The sequence below is a fragment of the Talaromyces rugulosus genome, chromosome II (assembly GCF_013368755.1).
Source record: "Talaromyces rugulosus chromosome II, complete sequence".
Classification (NCBI taxonomy): Eukaryota; Fungi; Ascomycota; class Eurotiomycetes; order Eurotiales; family Trichocomaceae; genus Talaromyces; species Talaromyces rugulosus.
In genome coordinates, this window is record NC_049562.1 from 1,690,215 (window position 1) to 1,707,564 (window position 17,350).

Below are 17,350 nucleotides of genomic sequence, written 5' to 3' on the forward strand. Positions count from 1 at the left end.
TAAGACTCTTTTGTGTAAAAAGAAACAAAATAAGCAGTGCAAACGATGCTTTATCCCCACTCGTGCAATATTTCATCCCACTCATACCCACAACACGATATGAAGAGAAAAAAAGCCATCTGCAACGCCATATTCCCTTTCTCGTGATTGATAAAGAGGTTTTTTTATCATTTGGTTCTTTTTTTTGCTCGCCCATTAAAAACATACCCCGAATGCGACCGTCGTAAATCTACCACTTCATCTCGTGAGGCTTGTCGCCAGTTCGGAGGCTGAAGCTAGTGGCGAGGTAGCTGGAGAGGAGGTGTTCCTTCTTGATGGTGGCCAGAAGGGCCTGGTCAACAGCCTTCTGGTCGGCAGCGCGAGCACTGGTGATCTTCTTCTTCTGCAAGGCAAAAAACTATTAGCACATGTTCTGTTCGAAGCTTGTGTATATTAAAAGCTGTGCAAAAGTACCTCGGGCTTCTCGCCGTTCTTGAAGAAAGCTTCCTCGGTCTTCTTCTCCTTGGATTTCTCCTTGGTGAAGTAGTCGGAAGCAGAAACCTTCTCAATGGTAGCGGCATCAACACCCTTGAGGTCGACCTTGGCGCTAGTGGCGATCACATAGCGAGAGTTGACCCGTCGGAGAGGGACACCGTTGATCTTGAAGGGACCGGTAACCAGGAGAACACCCTGGGACAAGTGCTTGAGGAGCACAACCCGCTTACCGCGGAAGCGGCCAGCGAGGAGGATCAGGATGGAACCAGGCTGGAGGCTCTCGCGGATCTTGGCAGGGCGGATGGACTTGCGAACCTGTATATCACAAAGTTGTTAGAATTTTTGATCTCTTGTTTTCAATGTGATCCGGTGGAAGCTCATTATAAGCCACAGTGTCTTGCGAAATGATGGGGTTGTATAAAATCGATAGGCACAGCTCGAAGTCGGATTTCGATCTCGCACAGATGTCGCCGGGTCGTGAATGTCTCCCGTCCTCCCAACGACAAATGCACTGCGCTGCGCAAAAAATTCGATTGACGCAAAGCCGGCATTTGCAAGACACTGCTCCTAACCGTAGAGACTAGTACTGACTTTCTTGGGTTGCGGTTCATCGTCCACAGGATACCACTTCTGGGCCTTCTGGCTGTGGTGCGGGATCGTCCGCTCGCTCTTTCCAAACTTCTTCGTCTGCGCGTCCGACATGTTGGCCGTATGTGACGAAGAACCTGCCCGGAAAGAAATTGGGTGTGTTGTCGACGATGGGTGGTGGTTGAGTCGAAGAGTGGACGTTGGTGTGGCCTAACGCGGGAAATCGTAAGGGTTTGTGGGCACTCCGAGCCCTATCCTTTAACCGAAAGGCGCTAGTGCGCTTTTGGCGGGCAAGCGCGACCGGCGCGGCCAATCACGGCACGTGACGGCCTGCGGTCGCCCACAGGCGCTGAGAGTGCAGGTGCAGCTTGCGGCTACGGCGGGTGGAGGGAGCCCGCAGTGCAGGTTCCAGCCAAGAAGCGCTGAAGCTGACGTACCGGTCGTGCCTTCCTCGCCGGTTTCTTTGCAGCTTGGCCACCATCAACAACAACTTTCCATTCCTCCTCCTCCCTCACATCCTCTCTCACACAACTCACGTCTGCCATCTTGCCGCCATGTCCATAGCTGCTCCAATCATTACCTTCAAGGCGGGCATCTGCGACCTCGATGTACGTATCTTGCTTAACACTGCGGAATTCCATTCCCCACAGGTGAGCTGTGTCGAACTACAATACTGATTGATTGCGTGTGTTTTCCAGACCTCGGGCAGCCCGTACACAGTCAAGCCCAAGCCTACGCCGGGATACATCTATCTTTACTCTGAAGATGACCTCGTCCATTTCTGCTGGCGCCCTCGCTCTGCTCCGCTGACCGACCCCGAGCTGGACCTCGTGATGGTTCCATCAGACGGCAGCTTTACTCCCTACCAATCTACACCCTCCACAAACGGGCGCATCTACGTTCTCAAATTCTCGTCGAGTTCTCAGCGATATCTGTTCTGGCTCCAATCGAAAAGTCAACACGAGCGAGGCGATCTTAAATGGTTCAGCCCCCGAGACCTGAAACTGGGCGAAATTGTCAACAATCTGCTGCAAGGAGAAGAAGTCGATGTCCAGCAGGAAATCGCAAATTTACCCCACAACGAATCTGGGGATGGAGACGACGATGCTACGATGGAGGATATTGAAGGAACACATCAGAGTTCTGACCACCACGGTAGCGGTAGCGGCGGTGCTGGGTTAGATGCCACGGGAGGCGACATTCGCGAAGAAGGCGAAGGACCTCGCGAAGGAGGCGCGGACGGTGGTCGAGCGTAGGTACATCTCTCTCGGACCAAATCTCTGCGCATATGGTGTATACTCTTTTTTCTCCGTTCACAGATGACAGGCGTTTTATGAGATGCATACTTGTTTTGTCTTCGTCTTCTTCTTCTTCTGTTAGATGTCCTCAATCTAAAAGTGAAAGGAAGCACGCTTTTGTCTTGATTACTCGGCACTTTTTTTTAGCAGTATACATAGCGTAAATGTTCAGCATGCTGATTGTTACGGGAATAGGGCCACTGTTCCACAATCCGACGCATCTTCTATGATTCAAGGCTTGCTACAATCGTTCCAAGGAAACCAGAATACGCAAGGTCAAGCCCCCGAGAATCTGTTTACCACTCTGGCCGACTTGCTATCGCCTTCGTCGACAATTGCCATGGTTGAAGCAGCCGACGACGACAAAGTGGACAACCTCCTCAACTTTCTACCACCGTCTCTACTACTCTTGGCGCAAGATGTGGACGACCTCTCTTCATCGGACATGAACGACGAAACGGCGCAAGCTATACTTCTGTCTCTCGAACTCGGAAAGAAAAAGGATATCCTGAAGCGGGTGCTGCGCTCGCCGCAATTCACCCAGAGCCTCGCCAGTCTCACTGTGGCTCTCCGGGACGGAGGACTGCCCAGCATCAGCGAAGCGCTGCAGATAAAGGTGGAAAATGGAGGGTTTGTCCGGCGCGGCGGGGTGCCCCTGGGTGGCGGCGATGCGGTTGAGGCCTTCTTGCAAGGAGTGCGCCGACACGTGACGGAGAAAGGGTCTGGACCCGGCGAGACTGATCAACAATAAATAACCTACCTCCACGATAACGAGCATTTTTTCCTGAAGAATAATCAAGACTCTACTGACTCACTGAGTGCTCAATGCACAGCCTTAATGCTAATGTCTACTCCCTAGAGTAACATCATAGATGTCTTGGAGGGGCTAGTAAATTTAGAGCCGGCGCAAGTGAGACAGTAATATTAAATGATAGTAGTATCAAAGCCCAGCTCGGCGAGTCGGCAGCAATAGCTCCTTTCGTCTCTGGACAGCACTGAGACAGGCTGGCCGTTGTGTTGAATTGTAATCAGGCACGTAAATGGCAATCAACCAATAACCACGTAGTAGCTAAACAGGACGCGCAGCAGCGAGTCGTAATCGCACTGATGGGGCGCATTCCAGTGCCAGGCAGCCGCGAATGACCTTGGCCAGGCCGAAGCGCTAACGGGCCGATCTGCTACGGACAAAAGTGAACTGCTTGTTATTACTAGTGATATTAGTCCGCTGTGGCTGCGCACGGGGGGAACTGCTCTGCTGAAGCGCAATCTAATTATCCTTGTCGCTGTTCTTGTTCTTGTCGGTTGTGCGCGCACCTACGTATTCGCAAGACTGTTTGCCGTTTGCTGTTCGCTGTTTGGCGCGTTTGCTGAGGTATGGTTGGCCGCCTTTTCTGTCTTCCTTCTTCAGCCAACAAACTCCCCTCCTCCCTGACTCTCTCTGCCACTCATCGAGAAAGCTGACCACGACGTCCTGTTCTCAACAGCTAGCTTGAAATCGCATTCGCTAAATCACACACTTCGTCATCGTCGAGAAATACACTCCTCCCGCCGCCTCTGGCCATTGGGTTTAATGGACAATGCGTGCGATCAGATAACACACTGCCGGCAGCCATGGCATCCAACAACCAGGGCCAGCTCCCTGGCCAAGATTCCTCGCGACAGCAGCCGATACCCCTACAAGATTTAGCCAGAGATCAGGAATACGATTTCGGCCACGATGAAGAGCGCCGCGGAAGAAGGAGAAGCACCAGCACTGGTTCAACGGGCGGAGCCCGTACCCATGTGCCTAGACGCTCGTTACTTACCGGAGGTACACTTACGACATACGAGCGCATCGCAGAAGACTCGCCGAGTCCGATTGATCGGGTTGGCCTACATGTCACGCAGCCGTCGATAGCAAGGACGAGAGAACATAATCCATATACATCCGACGACCATTATTTGATCGACGACCCAGGCGATTTTGCCCAAGCGACAGGCTCATTGGGCTTAGATTTCCAGGCACCGTATGCTAGTCGCCCGGCCTCTGGCTCTTCTTCGTCATTTGCTCAGAATGGCGAAGACTTCGTTATGGGCGCCTACCCTGGCCCCTCTGGACAACACGACAGATCGACATCGCAAGATTTCTTTTCGCCCACCACCCCGGCCACTGACACCGCACCTCTGACCGACAAACGATACCTCCAACCCATCAGCGGAGCCACAGTCGCCGATGAATCGGAAGAAAGGCCAAGCATGCAAAGTATTCGTTTGGGTGGAAGTCAAGCAGGGTCACGACTGGGTGATGACCTTAACTTGGAGAGCGGGTTTGGAAGCAGGCGCGGTAGTAACAGTGCTGGCGATAGTCGTTCTCGCTCAGTATCTCCGTCTGCGTCTAGCTCGGCTTTGCAGAGAGCAGGCTCTGTCATGAAAATGATGTCTCAGCGAGTCGTGAACTTGAGTAACGAGCCAGTCGAAAACACGCTGATGCGGAAAGGATCAACAGGCTCAGCCCGACTCGAGGGACCGCCGAATTTGCCAGAGACACAAGATTTTGCCAACGAATCTATTCAACATGAACCTATCCCGGAGAAACATCCCCCCTCCACGACTGCCTGGAGAACGCAAGCCAATCCATTCAGGGGCAAATCATTGGGCATTTTCAGCCCAGACAATCCAGTGAGAATGTGGCTTTGTGACGTTTTGGTACACCCCTTTACGGAGCCATTCCTTTTGCTTGTAATTGTCATTCACGCCGTTTTGTTGACCGTCGAAGCGGCATCATCAGTTTGGACGCATCAAAGATCTCACCGGTGGGGATCTTCACTCATGGACTACGCCCTATTTATCATCTTTGCTATATACACCCTAGAATTGGTTGTGAGGACCATTGTCTCCGGCTTTTTCTGGAACCCTCACGAATACAGTACACTCGACAGGTCTCTTGGGTTTAGGAAAGCAGTAGCGGAAAAGGGGAGGAGTTTCTTTTCGGTACAACGGGAACCCTCGACCAAGAAAAAATCCGTCCGTTTAGATGCACCCGAAATCTCAATCTTCCAAAGAACTTTTACCGGGTTGCAACCACTAGCTGATCTTGCAGACGACCCACGCCAAAGGTCGCGCAAACGGCTCGCTCATCGAGCATTTCTTAGACATTCCTTCAATCGGCTAGACTTTCTAGCCGTGGTTTCATATTGGGTTTCCTTCTTTATGCAGTTGGTCGGCTACCAATTCGCCCATCATGTTTACATATTTCAGATGCTAAGTTGCTTGCGTTTATTGCGACTTCTCGGCATTACAAACGGTACTTCGGTAAGCCCAAATTTGTTTATTGTTGTTCATTGTCTTGTCTGTTCTAACTCTACGCTAGGTTATTCTGCGAAGCTTGAAGAAAGCGGCCCCGCTCCTCGTTCACGTCGGTTTTCTCATTGGGTTCTTTTGGCTGCTTTTCGCGATTATTGGGATCCAGAGCTTCAAGTCCAGTTTGCGTCGGACTTGCGTCTGGATCGACCCACAAGGACAAAATGACTTTGTGATGAATGACCCCTACAACACCATACAGTTTTGTGGCGGTTATTTTGACAATGTCACCGGGGAAGCCATGCCATGGGTCTCTGAAGACAGAGTACCTTCGACTTTCAGCCCAAAAGGGTACCTTTGCCCACAGGGGTCTATGTGCATTGAGGGTAATAATCCCTACAATGGGACCGTGTCTTTCGACAATATCTTTTTCTCCCTTGAGCTTGTGTTCGTCATCATGAGCTCCAACACATTTTCCGACCTTCTATACTATACAACGGACTCGGACTACCTCGCATCTGCTTTGTTCTTCGCTTTTGGCATTGTCATCATGAGTTTATGGTTGGTCAACTTGTTGGTTGCTGTCATCACGTCTTCGTTTCAGATCATTCGAGAAGAGACTAGACGTAGCGCATTTGCCACGGATAAGGTCGAAGATGTCAACCAGCACGACTCCAAGAATCGCAAAATCAGCACCCTGAAGCACCTTTTTGACAAATCGAAATGGCTTTGGATAGCAATCATTGCATACGGCCTTATAATCCAGTGCTTTCGAAGCTCCTCGATGGGTTCATCCCGAGCTAAGTTCATTGACAACACCGAAACCGCCATTACTCTGGTTCTTCTTTTAGAGATCATACTCAGGTTTGCAACAAACTGGAGGCGCTTTCACAAGAGCCGCCGCAACCTATTTGATCTCTTCCTTGCAATAGTCACCTGCATCATTCAGATTCCATCGATTCATAATTCCGGTCGGGCATATGCAGCACTCACTCTGTTCCAAGTTTTGAGAGTCTATCGAATCGTCTTGGCATTCTCGCTGACTAGAGACCTTATCATGATAGTGTTTCGAAACGTGATGGGGCTCTTGAACTTGATTATCTTTGTGTTCTTGATGACCTTTCTTGCAGCAATTTTCGCCGTACAGCTATTCCGTGGTATTATACCAGAGCAAGACCCAGATGGTAATTCGATAGACATTACCTTTTCTCAGATATACAATTCGTTTCTTGGAATGTATCAGATTTTATCTAGCGAGAACTGGACGACCATCCTTTATGACGCCACGACATTTACGTCGGCTGATAGCACGGCCTGGATCTCGGCCTTGTTTTTCATCATGTGGTTCATTCTCGCCAATTTTATCATCCTAAACATGTTTATTGCTGTCATCCAAGAGAGCTTTGATGTGTCAGAGGACCAAAAACGACTGTACCAGGTGAAAGCCTTTTTGCAGCAGAGAGAACTCGGATCGTCTTCAGCTAGCAATATTGCTTTGACATCGATTTTCAAACTGGGCCGTGACAATGCCAGGTATCGTGATCCTCTGGATCATGGACCAGCCACCATGGAAATGCTTCTCAAAGATGCAGTGGTCAAGGAATTTCTTGATGAGCAATTTGACTCCTTCGAACAAGAGGATCCCAACCATGTGCCTATCGAAAGGAAAGATTTTGACCCAAGTCTAATGTCGATAATTTGGACAAAATTCTCCCAAACCTTTTTGAGCCAAGAACCCAATCCCTTCTATTCTAGGCTCAAGTTCTCCAGGCCCCATGACGAAATTGACCCACGAACGTTGGCAAAAGAGGTGGTCGTACTCTCAGAGCAACGAAAAAGGGCACAAAGAGAATACCTTCTCCGCTACCCTCTGTACAACAAATCACTGTATATTTTTGGGCCTCACAACCCGATTCGCAAAGCTTGTCAACGTCTCGTTGGCCCAGGAAGGGGGACTCATCGATTTGAAGGTATTGACCCTTACAAGCCTTTGTGGTACATCTTCTCTGCATTCATCTACGCCTGCATAGTTATGATGGTTATATTAGCGTGCATAACGACACCTCTCTTCCAAAGAGACTACTTTGAGGGTCGTACGTACACGACCCGAAATTGGTTTGTTTGGTCGGACATGGGCTTTGCGGCAATCTTCACCACTGAAGCCATCATCAAAGTTATTGCTGATGGGTTCTTTTGGACCCCAAATGCATACTTCCGAAGTTCTTGGGGTTTTATCGATGGTGTTGTGCTTGTGACGCTTTGGATCAATATTCTTACGTCCTTGTACACCACCGGCAGTGTTTCAAGAGTTGTTGGTGCCTTCAAGGCGTTGCGTGCGCTGAGATTACTCAATGTCAGTGACAGCGCGAGGGATACATTTCACTCCGTCATCATCGTTGGTGGTTGGAAGGTTATTTCGGTTAGTAAACATGAATTAGAAGATTGATTTGTTTGTTGTTGACATTTTTGACAGGCTGCGTTTGTTTCGTTGAGTTTTCTCATCCCATTCGCTATCTACGGGTTGAATCTTTTCAACGGGCAGATGATATCTTGCAATGACGACTCGATTTCAGGGAGTCTTGACGCCTGCGTTGGAGAATTTGCCAACTCACCGTATGCATGGGACGTTCTTGCACCAAGGGTGGCATCCAATTCTTACTACAACTTTGACAATTTTGGAGAGTCTTTGTTCATTCTTTTCCAAATTGTTTCCCAAGAAGGTTGGATTGATGTACAATCAAGTGCCATGAGTATAACAGGACCTGGTCAGCAGCCTCAATCGCTTTCGGCGCAAGCCAATGGCCTTTTCTTCGTTGTCTTCAACTTGCTCGGAGCTGTTTTTGTGTTGACATTGTTTGTCACTGTGTTCATGCGAAATTACACTGAACAAACTGGGGTGGCCTTCCTCACGGCTGAACAGCGTTCATGGCTTGAATTGCGAAAACTGCTGCGACAAATATCGCCTTCTAAACGATCCATCAATGCCAATACTGAGAATTGGCGTAAGCGATGCTATCGTCTTGCGTCACGAAAGAATGGAATATGGTCACGGTGTATGACGGGGTTTCTGGTCTTCCATCTGTTTCTCCTGTGCTTGGAGTGGTACCCCTATCCAATGTATTGGCAACTCATAAGAGGTAACGTTTAGCCTGGTCTGAAGATGTTCTGGAAACGCCAAAAAGCTAATACACAAACACACAGATGCCATGTTCTTCATCTTGACTTTCTTCTACATTGCTGATGTTTTCATTCGTATCTTTGGGCTTGGGTGGCCTCGGTTCAGACGAAGTTCCTGGAATATATATTCGCTTATAGCGGTTCCGGGAACATTCGTGACCATCATTCTATCCTTCATCTTCAACCACTCCCAGCTTTTCCAACAACTAAACAAGCTATTCTTGGTGTCTATCACGCTTCTGATCATTCCTCGCAATAACCAATTGGATCAGCTCTTCAAAACCGCGGCGGCTAGTTTGACGTCTATTATCAACCTTTTGGCGACTTGGTTCGTTTTATTCCTCGTGTTTGCCATTGCCACGACTCAAACATTTGGGCTGACCAAATTCGGGTCAAACGAAACCAATAACATCAACTTTCGCGATGTTCCAAAAGCCCTGATCTTCCTTTTCCGTACCAGTGTTGGAGAAGGGTGGAATCAGTATATGGAAGATTTTGCCACGATGGTACCACCGTATTGTACGGTAACGGACGAGTTCTTCAGTTCAGACTGTGGCAGTCCCGAGTGGGCGCGCAGTCTCTTTATTGCCTGGAACATTATCAGCATGTATATTTTTGTGTCGTTGTTTGTGTCTTTGATATACGAAAGTTTCTCGTATGTCTATCAACGGAGTAGCGGGCTTGGCCTTTACACGATTGATCGAGATGAGATTCGACGCTTCAAGGAAGCGTGGGCGAATTTCGATCCTCGAGGCACGGGGTTTATCACCAAAGAACAATTTCCAAGACTTCTCGGGGTATGTACAGGATGAAACCCTTTGATATGATATTTCTAACCTGATATAGGAACTTTCCGGCCTGTTTGAGATACGAATTTATGACGGTGAATTCACAGTGGGAAGGATCTTGGAGAAATGTCGTCCCCATGTTCGGGACTCGATTGCTTCGTTCCATCCCGGCGATGGACCGAATCGTGACGAGATTGACATTCCAAAGCTCTCGAGGATTATTGATAAAATTCCTGTTCACGAGATTCGTCTCCGTCGACAACGATTAAATACCTTCTACGAGGAAGTGTTGGTGTCTGCTGACCCAGAACGAGGAATTGCATTTTCGGCCTGTTTGATGATTTTAGCTCATTACAAGGTGATTGTGGACAGCAAGAGTCTAAGACTGGAAGAATTCCTTCGTCGACGAGCGAGACTTCAACGAGTCGAAGAAGCAGTGCGGCGAAACACAGTGATTGGCTTCTTCGACACGCTCTACTGGGTTCGCAGGTTCCGTCGACGAGTGGAGCAACGCAAGTCTGCTCGACTGACGGCAATTCCTCAGTTCTCAATTCCGGAAATCTTTGTCGATGGACAAAATACGCATGATGGACAACAAGACCTGGCGGATGCACAGCCGCTGCCTTCTGTAACAAACACGCCGCTAGCGTCGCCTAGCATGGGAGGAGGACAAGCGCATTCTCCTGGTAGGCCGTCGTTGCAAATCGACACTAGCGTTTCAGAACGCGGATCGTCGCACGAATGGTCCAGAGTCAGCCCTTCATTGTCACCACGGCAGACGAGAGACCTGGACAACGAGCCTCACGATATCAGTCTTCCATTGTCTGATGCACCATCGTCGTCGCATGGTCATACTCGAGACAGCAGCGGCATTGTTCAAGACATGATGCAGACACTGGGCGACTCGGCTTGGGGCGAGAGTATCCGCAGGAGCTTCACTCAAAAGCGACCAAGCGGCCAATCAGGCGGGCAGTCCGGCAGTCACGAGTAGAAAAGATTGCAATACTATCATTTCCGGCGCACATGTGGCGGTCTAATGTGGGATGGGATGCGTTTTGCTTTTGATCATTTGGACTACTTATTTCATTTCCTTTCTTTTTCATTCCCTTTTTTCATTCCCTTTTTTCATTCCCTTTTTTCATTCCCTTTTTTCATTCCCTTTTTTCATTCCCTTTTTTCATTCCCTTTTTTCATTCCCTTCCTTTTTCTATTATTCTTATGTTTACAAGACGAGCCGAGGCGTTGATATATCACTAGCATAGGCGGCGGCGTTTTCCGATTACCTGGTAATCAGACACTTTCTTGTCGGGCATGACTTTGATGTTGCATACGAGGGGAGGCCTGTTTCTCGCATTGGGCTAGCGATTGCATCAGTTGTCTGGTGGAGAGAGACATTTGCTGGCAAGACTGATTGGTCTCTATTGAATTGACGTGAAAAGACTGCACTGTTGATGTTTTTTTTTTTCTCTTCTTCTTGCGTTTGCAGTTGGATGTATATAGATTGAATCGGGTTATGCATATGTATGTAGTAATTATTGCAGTGTAATAATACATGGCCGGCATCGACGATGCTGCTTATTGATTTCAAGTTGTACTTTAGTGATGCATGTACACATGTAACTCATGTGCAGGCGATGGCCTGACAACGCAACATTAAGCTGCAAGCCATGGAATGTGGAATGCGATATATTGTATGCATATGCAGGTGGTAGATAGAGCTGCAGTTGGTGACATGCGCACCATACATGTATGCATGCAGGTGGGCCTTGGCATGAGCATTCATTGTTACTAGGTTTTGAATATCTTCAGGTTATTGTTAATTTATTGTATATTTTAGTTGGTTATACCTGAGTGAATGTATAGTAAACATTCTATAGATCGTTGATTCGCTCCGTATTCATTTCAGAGTACTGTCAGCTGACAGTTCAATGTTCATAGTAAAAATAAAATAGCATTATTTGATATTGTGCATATTTATTATTAATAAATAACATTCAATAGAATAAAAAGTACCGAGTACTCCGTACGGAGTACACTACGTAGTACATAGTATCACCATAAAACCGTAAAACGTAAGCTTAATAGTCGTAGCGTAAAGTTAATAGCCCCCTCATTGGCCTTCCGAGTAAGGTTCAATCAAGGTATTTTTTTTTAAAAAAAAATAAAAATAAAATAAAGCATAATACGTACGTCCTGGGCACGAGGGCATCGCATCGGAAGCAAGGGGCACATTCATTTATTCTTTTAAATCAGCTGGGTCGCCTGTCTTCAGGGGGAAGAGGGTGATCAAGACTCGATTGTTGAGGCCCCTAACTAGCTGCTACTAAGTACTAACTACCCCGTACTCCGTACTAGGCTACTAGCAGAGGTTAGATAGCTGTCGTGTGACGCGTCTAAGGACCGCGCGATTGTCGCAAGTGCCTGTTGGCAAGGGTCTTAGAATGGAGGGTTAGAATTTCGGAAATTCCAAAAAAAATCGATAGATTAGATTTCACGGAGAATACGTACGGACATAACCCTGCAGTTGTTAGTACAAGTTACAAGAGGACAAGTAGAGAATAGTAACGCTGGTTGCGTCAAGCGGCGGGCGATTTGTTACCGGATCGGGCCAGGAACGGCTTTTAAGTGGATTTTAATCATTTTAGTGCTGGCTCCGAAACCGTCGATCTCGACATAGTTGTTGCCTGTTTGACTACTATTATAGTATTATTGTGACGTACGGAGTAGGCGCAGCAAGTACTATTCAGTATTCACTCGTGGCATGCTCCGGAATAGTAATAGTAATACATGTCATGTTCCAACCTCCGCCAGAAGTTAGAAGCCAGCGGAACAGGCAGAGGATGCCGGAGGATCGACTATTGCTGTCCACGATGCACTAGTTGTCAGCTCCAAAGTACGGGCCACTCAACGTCAAATAATAATAATAACTGGAATAATGTTGAGTCTTGACAGCCAGGAACCGTGCCATGCCGGAATGGGCTGGCTGTAACCGCCCGGCGCCACGGATGCGGTACCGGTGGGGCGGCCCCTTTTCTATAATAATACTAGCATACGGAGGAGAAGAATAATAAGAATGGGATAGGATAGGATAGGATAGGAGAGGGGGAAGAGGGGAGAGGGGAGAGGGGAAGCAAGAGAATGTGCATCCCTGTCTGTATGCAGAGACAATCAGAGATAAGAGCCAGAACGTCAGACGCCAGGAGGCCGAAACCGAATGCGCTTCATGTCATCATAAATCCGAATTCGATCGTCTCTCTCCCGCCGTTGATTAATTTAATACATTAATATCCACCGCATCCCCACCCTGGCTCGCTGTGCTCCTTATTCTCAACCTTTATCAACTACTCGACCTTTTGGCGATCTTTATTTATCCTTCTCTTACTACGATTTACCACTGTCCCAGTCCCTCGGTGCCGGACCTGTTTTTCTCTGTCTTTTTTCCCCTTCGAGAACGCGCTAATCGGCGTCTTCTGAGACATCGTGGCTTTTATAGCCGGCTCTTGCCGCAGTGCACCGTTATTATTGTTATTATTGTCCACTCGCCAGATCCGCTCCTCTCCTCTTCCCTCCTCCTCCTCCTCCTCCTCCAGATCACCCTGTGCTTCGCTGCACTGCCTCAAATAAATCAATCATCGTCAATTCACTGGTGCAGGGCCATGCCATCCGTCTAGCCCACCCGATAACGTCACTCAACCCTCGAATCCGAGTCCCCCGGCACAACAACCACAACAACAAGGCCCAATCGCACCAGTGGCGCCACGAGCAACCAGCAACCAGCAGCATCCCTGCAACACCCAATTGCTGCCGTCGCCTAGATTTTTTTTTATTTGACTCTTTTCTCGTCCATCTACAGTCCCAAAACACCCACCAAAATGCACCCAAAGCGTTCCTCGAGCCCCAAGGCCCTGGAGCCATCGCCAATGGCCGACATCAGTCTGTCCCTGCGCACCGCATTCATGGATAACACACATTACCGTCGAGAGAGCGATTCGCTGTCTACTAGTGCCCTCAGCTCCGCCAGCGGCAGTCCGACCTCATCCCCTGGCTCGAGCTGGCCCTTTCGCAAGCACCGCTTCTCCGGCTCCAACAGCCGCGATCGCAGCCGGAGTCCCTTTGGCAGTATCATCCCCTTTGCCTTTCGCCGCTCGTCCCCTTTCTTCCTCCGCAGACGCCCCTCGGCCGTGGATCTGGCATTGAGCGAAGAACGTTCTCGCTGCGACGAAGATACCGCCGAGCGCGTTGGTCTGAGTTTGATGGAGCCACGCCCGGTCGACCCCATCCCCATCGCCATGGATCTGAATGCCCATGTGCTAGAGGACGTGTCTAGCCAGCGAAGCTCCTGGGCTCAGTCATCGCAGTGCTCAGTGCGTACGAACCCACAACAGCCCCGATACGTCATGGGTGGCATTGTCGAGGTCATGGAGGGTGACGCTTGATCAGATGACTGTTCATCTGAACTTGCTTTCCGACATGCAAACAAGCAACCAGCTCTCGTCTCATCCCTCCAATCACCGACGACGCTTTTCACCTCTCACTCCGTATGTTTCACATACGTGTACGATATACTCGCCCATACCCACCATTGGCGAGTCGAAGCCCGTCTTTCTCTACGAATGACTGCATCATTGATGCCAGTCAGATAACATACATCATGCCACATTGCTTTTTTTCATACTAGAGGTCAACAATAAAGCTTTTGGTCTTTCTAAAGCCTACATTGTCCAAACCTAGCGGCGTTTACAAGGATTTCCAGGACCGGCGTTATTTTTTTCTTTATTCTCTTCGATTTCAATTGTTAGATTACTATGATATCACTCGGCAAGTTTGTATTTTATTGGAGGTTATTCTACCTTTTTTTGATGTTTCATGTCACTTTACTTTATTTGTCTTCCTAGTTCAACTTGGAAGTTTTTCTTTTGAGGTCTCAGCTGTGAGACTAAAGAACAAGTTTAATACATATTCAAACTTTCTTGACACATTCACATCGCTACGTTAAATGAACGAACATAGACTTGTAACTTTCTCAGCATCGGCTTGAGAGGTAAAACCTTTTGAATTTTGTATGTATGCTTGCTTACTCGGACCAAGCTATTCATCGTATGTGAAAATAAAAATCTAATCCAACATGAACGAAAAAAGAAGCTGCCACCTGAATCGATCCTCCCCACTGTTTAAGACGCCTGGCATCATGCAAGAATGTGGAAGAAGAAATAGAAATGAAAACCCGAAGAAAAGTCATAACCCCTGAAAATGATGTTAAAACGTAAAAGAAAAAGAAAAAAAAACGGGAATGCTCCTGGCCGAATAACTGAAGGGTATCTTTCCGCTTTGCTTTTGCTGATTGACATATAAAAGAAAAATGGAAGGTTACAAAAAAAAAAGGATGAGAGGAAATATTCGTAAGGTCGTTTAAACATCGTGGAATGTCGACATGATCAATCGTCTTTGGTGCTTTTGCGCTGGTTCGGCCATAGCTGTCCTCGACACTGTGATTCACCGCACAAACACTTGACTGCATTCGGGTCTTCATTTCGGTCACCGTTCCAGTCAGGGTTGTAGTCGAATGTGAGCTCTGTGCCAGACGGGATATCTCGGAGAGCAAAAAAGGCAAGATCATAGATGCGACTGTCGCCGTGGTGCGTGGAGACGGTGAACATTTTGCAGTTGGGATTGCAGGAATGGTTCATGAACCGTGACGGCCCGCCGAGGCGCTTGCCATCGACAACATAAGGGTCTTCGTCGTCCATGTGAATGAAATCGAGAGAGAAAAGGTACGACGGGCTGTTCTTCGAACTGGCCGCATCCTCGCGCAGGTCTGCTTCGGCCGACGTGATGACCTCCCCGAGGTAGCAGTCGATAAATTGCCCGCGAACAATAGGATCAGGAGACCGAAGGCCAAAGCCACGGCTCCCGGTTTGGAAGATTTCCAGCTCTACCGTTCGACCATGTTGGACCAGCCGGTTCCAGCAATCCTTGCCACAGCCGCAGTAGGAGTTGCACTCGTATATCATGGTTTTTTTGCTGATAAAGCTGTCTTTCAAGACCAGTTGTCTGTTCTTCCTCTCATAGGCCACCATCCGCTCTTCGGTGTCTTCTTCTTGGGACAAGCAGGTGCACCTGGCAGGGTCACAATACGGTCCGCAGCCACACCCGGCATTGAACTCATCGGGAACCCTAGCCACCCCCTTTTGCAGTTTGTACGTATTGATGAATTCGAAATTCGAAGCCAAACTTGTGCCGTTCCATTCGCCCGCCATGGTCACAGGAGGGCCTTTGATAGCTCTCAATCTTCTATCGAGGTTTTCTCTCAAGTAGAAGAGCTTGGACTGCGCAGACCTGACGTTTCCCGGTCTGTGAAAGGGGGTGACGGCCACATGCTGGGCGGCGGTCGTTCGGACTTGAGGATATCGACCCTTGGCTGCTCGGACCTTGTCAAGATCGAGAGGATAGTACTTTGTCTTCAACCCAATAGGCTTATCTGGATCAGACTCTTCACCAGAGCTTTCCAGGGACGCAGAAGACATTCTCTTGATCTTTCGAGGAGACTTCTTCATACTGAGAACGACTTTGTTCTTGGACGTAGGCGCGGGGACGACAACACTGACTGCAGGAAAACATTTTGTTGGTGGTGCTGGTGAAGTTGACGGGGGAACCCGAATCTCGTCTTCTGAATTGCTAGCCCTTTTTCTTTGTGCTTGATTGCTGCTATCCCGAGAAGAAGATGTTTGCTTCTTGGGAGGATCAAGACTCAGTGATTCCCTGCGTTGCTGCTCTTTCTTTGATAGCGAGACAGACGACCCTCTAGACGACGCATCTGATCCGTTCCCAAAGAATGACAAGGGGTTTGTTTCCTCATTTTTGACGGTGAAGATCTCGTCACTAGCAGGTTTGTACGTGCCATTGCTGATCACCTTGGGAAACCCATCACCACCATTGCCAACAGAGTCGTGTGGCGATTTCCTTTTAAGGGTGCTTGGCAGAAATTGGCTAGGTTTCAAGAATTTAGCCAAAAGTGACTGACCCTATTTTTTAAACATTAATCATCTTTACACGCATGGATGATAGTTGTGTAAAATAAAGGCGAAGGTCTGGAGGAAAAGTGACAGGTTCAGATGCCCTGGCTTCGGTACGTTTGATTGGGCAAGGGAGAAAAAAAAAAGATCGATAACAAAGCGCAATAAAACACCAACCAAGAGAGATAAAAAGAAATAAATATATAGAAAACATTTATTCAACCCCAAGGAATATTTTCCAGTAAATTAAAATAAATGTTTTCACGAAAAAGTCGCGTTTCTGGTAACTTGAAGGTAGAAAAGGTCGTGTGGGAAACGGAAGCTGTTTTGGGGTAAACAACAACCAACAGTAGCCAAAAGCTTACCTGATCCTTTGCGTTGACTTGATCGTCGTCCGAGTCAGCAGTCAGGTCGATAAAATCGTTCATATTGGGCCCATTTGATTGGCACGGCTTCGCCGACAGGATATGAGAGCTTTTCGGGGTTTATTTCGCGCGTCATGGGTCAAATTAAGATGATAATGAGGAGGGACGTTGGAAGAGTTAAGGTTCCAGTGTCTAGATCCACATTTACATCACGTGATCGTATATAAATACCCTCTGTTTTCCTAATTTTCTAATTTATTTTTTTCTATTTTTTTTAAAGAAATTCTCAAATTAATTGAGAAAAAAGTAAAATGGTTTTTATTAAATTTAAATTACTTTATTTTATCATTTTTATCATATTTTGTATT

General features: G+C 47.9%; 5 protein-coding genes across 5 annotated transcripts; 3 read left to right on the top strand and 2 right to left on the bottom strand.

The window, feature by feature from the left end:
* Positions 1 to 229: 229 nt before the first annotated feature.
* TRUGW13939_03055 (uncharacterized protein) lies at positions 230 to 1,176 on the bottom strand (the record flags this gene model as incomplete). Its single annotated transcript, XM_035486241.1, has 3 exons — positions 230 to 382; positions 454 to 789; positions 1,066 to 1,176. 3 exons carry the CDS (start codon positions 1,174 to 1,176, stop codon positions 230 to 232), a joined length of 600 nt encoding a protein of 199 aa, XP_035342134.1.
* Positions 1,177 to 1,616: 440 nt separating this feature from the next.
* On the top strand, positions 1,617 to 3,111 carry TRUGW13939_03056 (uncharacterized protein; the record flags this gene model as incomplete). Its single annotated transcript, XM_035486242.1, has 3 exons — positions 1,617 to 1,670; positions 1,761 to 2,314; positions 2,556 to 3,111. The coding sequence occupies 3 exons, from the start codon at positions 1,617 to 1,619 to the stop codon at positions 3,109 to 3,111; spliced, it is 1,164 nt and encodes a 387-aa protein (XP_035342135.1).
* Positions 3,112 to 3,971: 860 nt separating this feature from the next.
* Positions 3,972 to 10,595, top strand: TRUGW13939_03057 (uncharacterized protein; the record flags this gene model as incomplete). Its single annotated transcript, XM_035486243.1, has 5 exons — positions 3,972 to 5,651; positions 5,710 to 8,058; positions 8,113 to 8,776; positions 8,841 to 9,613; positions 9,663 to 10,595. The coding sequence occupies 5 exons, from the start codon at positions 3,972 to 3,974 to the stop codon at positions 10,593 to 10,595; spliced, it is 6,399 nt and encodes a 2,132-aa protein (XP_035342136.1).
* Positions 10,596 to 13,476: 2,881 nt separating this feature from the next.
* On the top strand, positions 13,477 to 14,040 carry TRUGW13939_03058 (uncharacterized protein; the record flags this gene model as incomplete). Its single annotated transcript, XM_035486244.1, has 1 exon — positions 13,477 to 14,040. The coding sequence occupies one exon, from the start codon at positions 13,477 to 13,479 to the stop codon at positions 14,038 to 14,040; it is 564 nt and encodes a 187-aa protein (XP_035342137.1).
* Positions 14,041 to 15,039: 999 nt separating this feature from the next.
* TRUGW13939_03059 (uncharacterized protein) lies at positions 15,040 to 17,045 on the bottom strand (the record flags this gene model as incomplete). Its single annotated transcript, XM_035486245.1, has 2 exons — positions 15,040 to 16,626; positions 16,983 to 17,045. 2 exons carry the CDS (start codon positions 17,043 to 17,045, stop codon positions 15,040 to 15,042), a joined length of 1,650 nt encoding a protein of 549 aa, XP_035342138.1.
* Between the last annotated feature and the right edge of the window lie 305 nt (positions 17,046 to 17,350).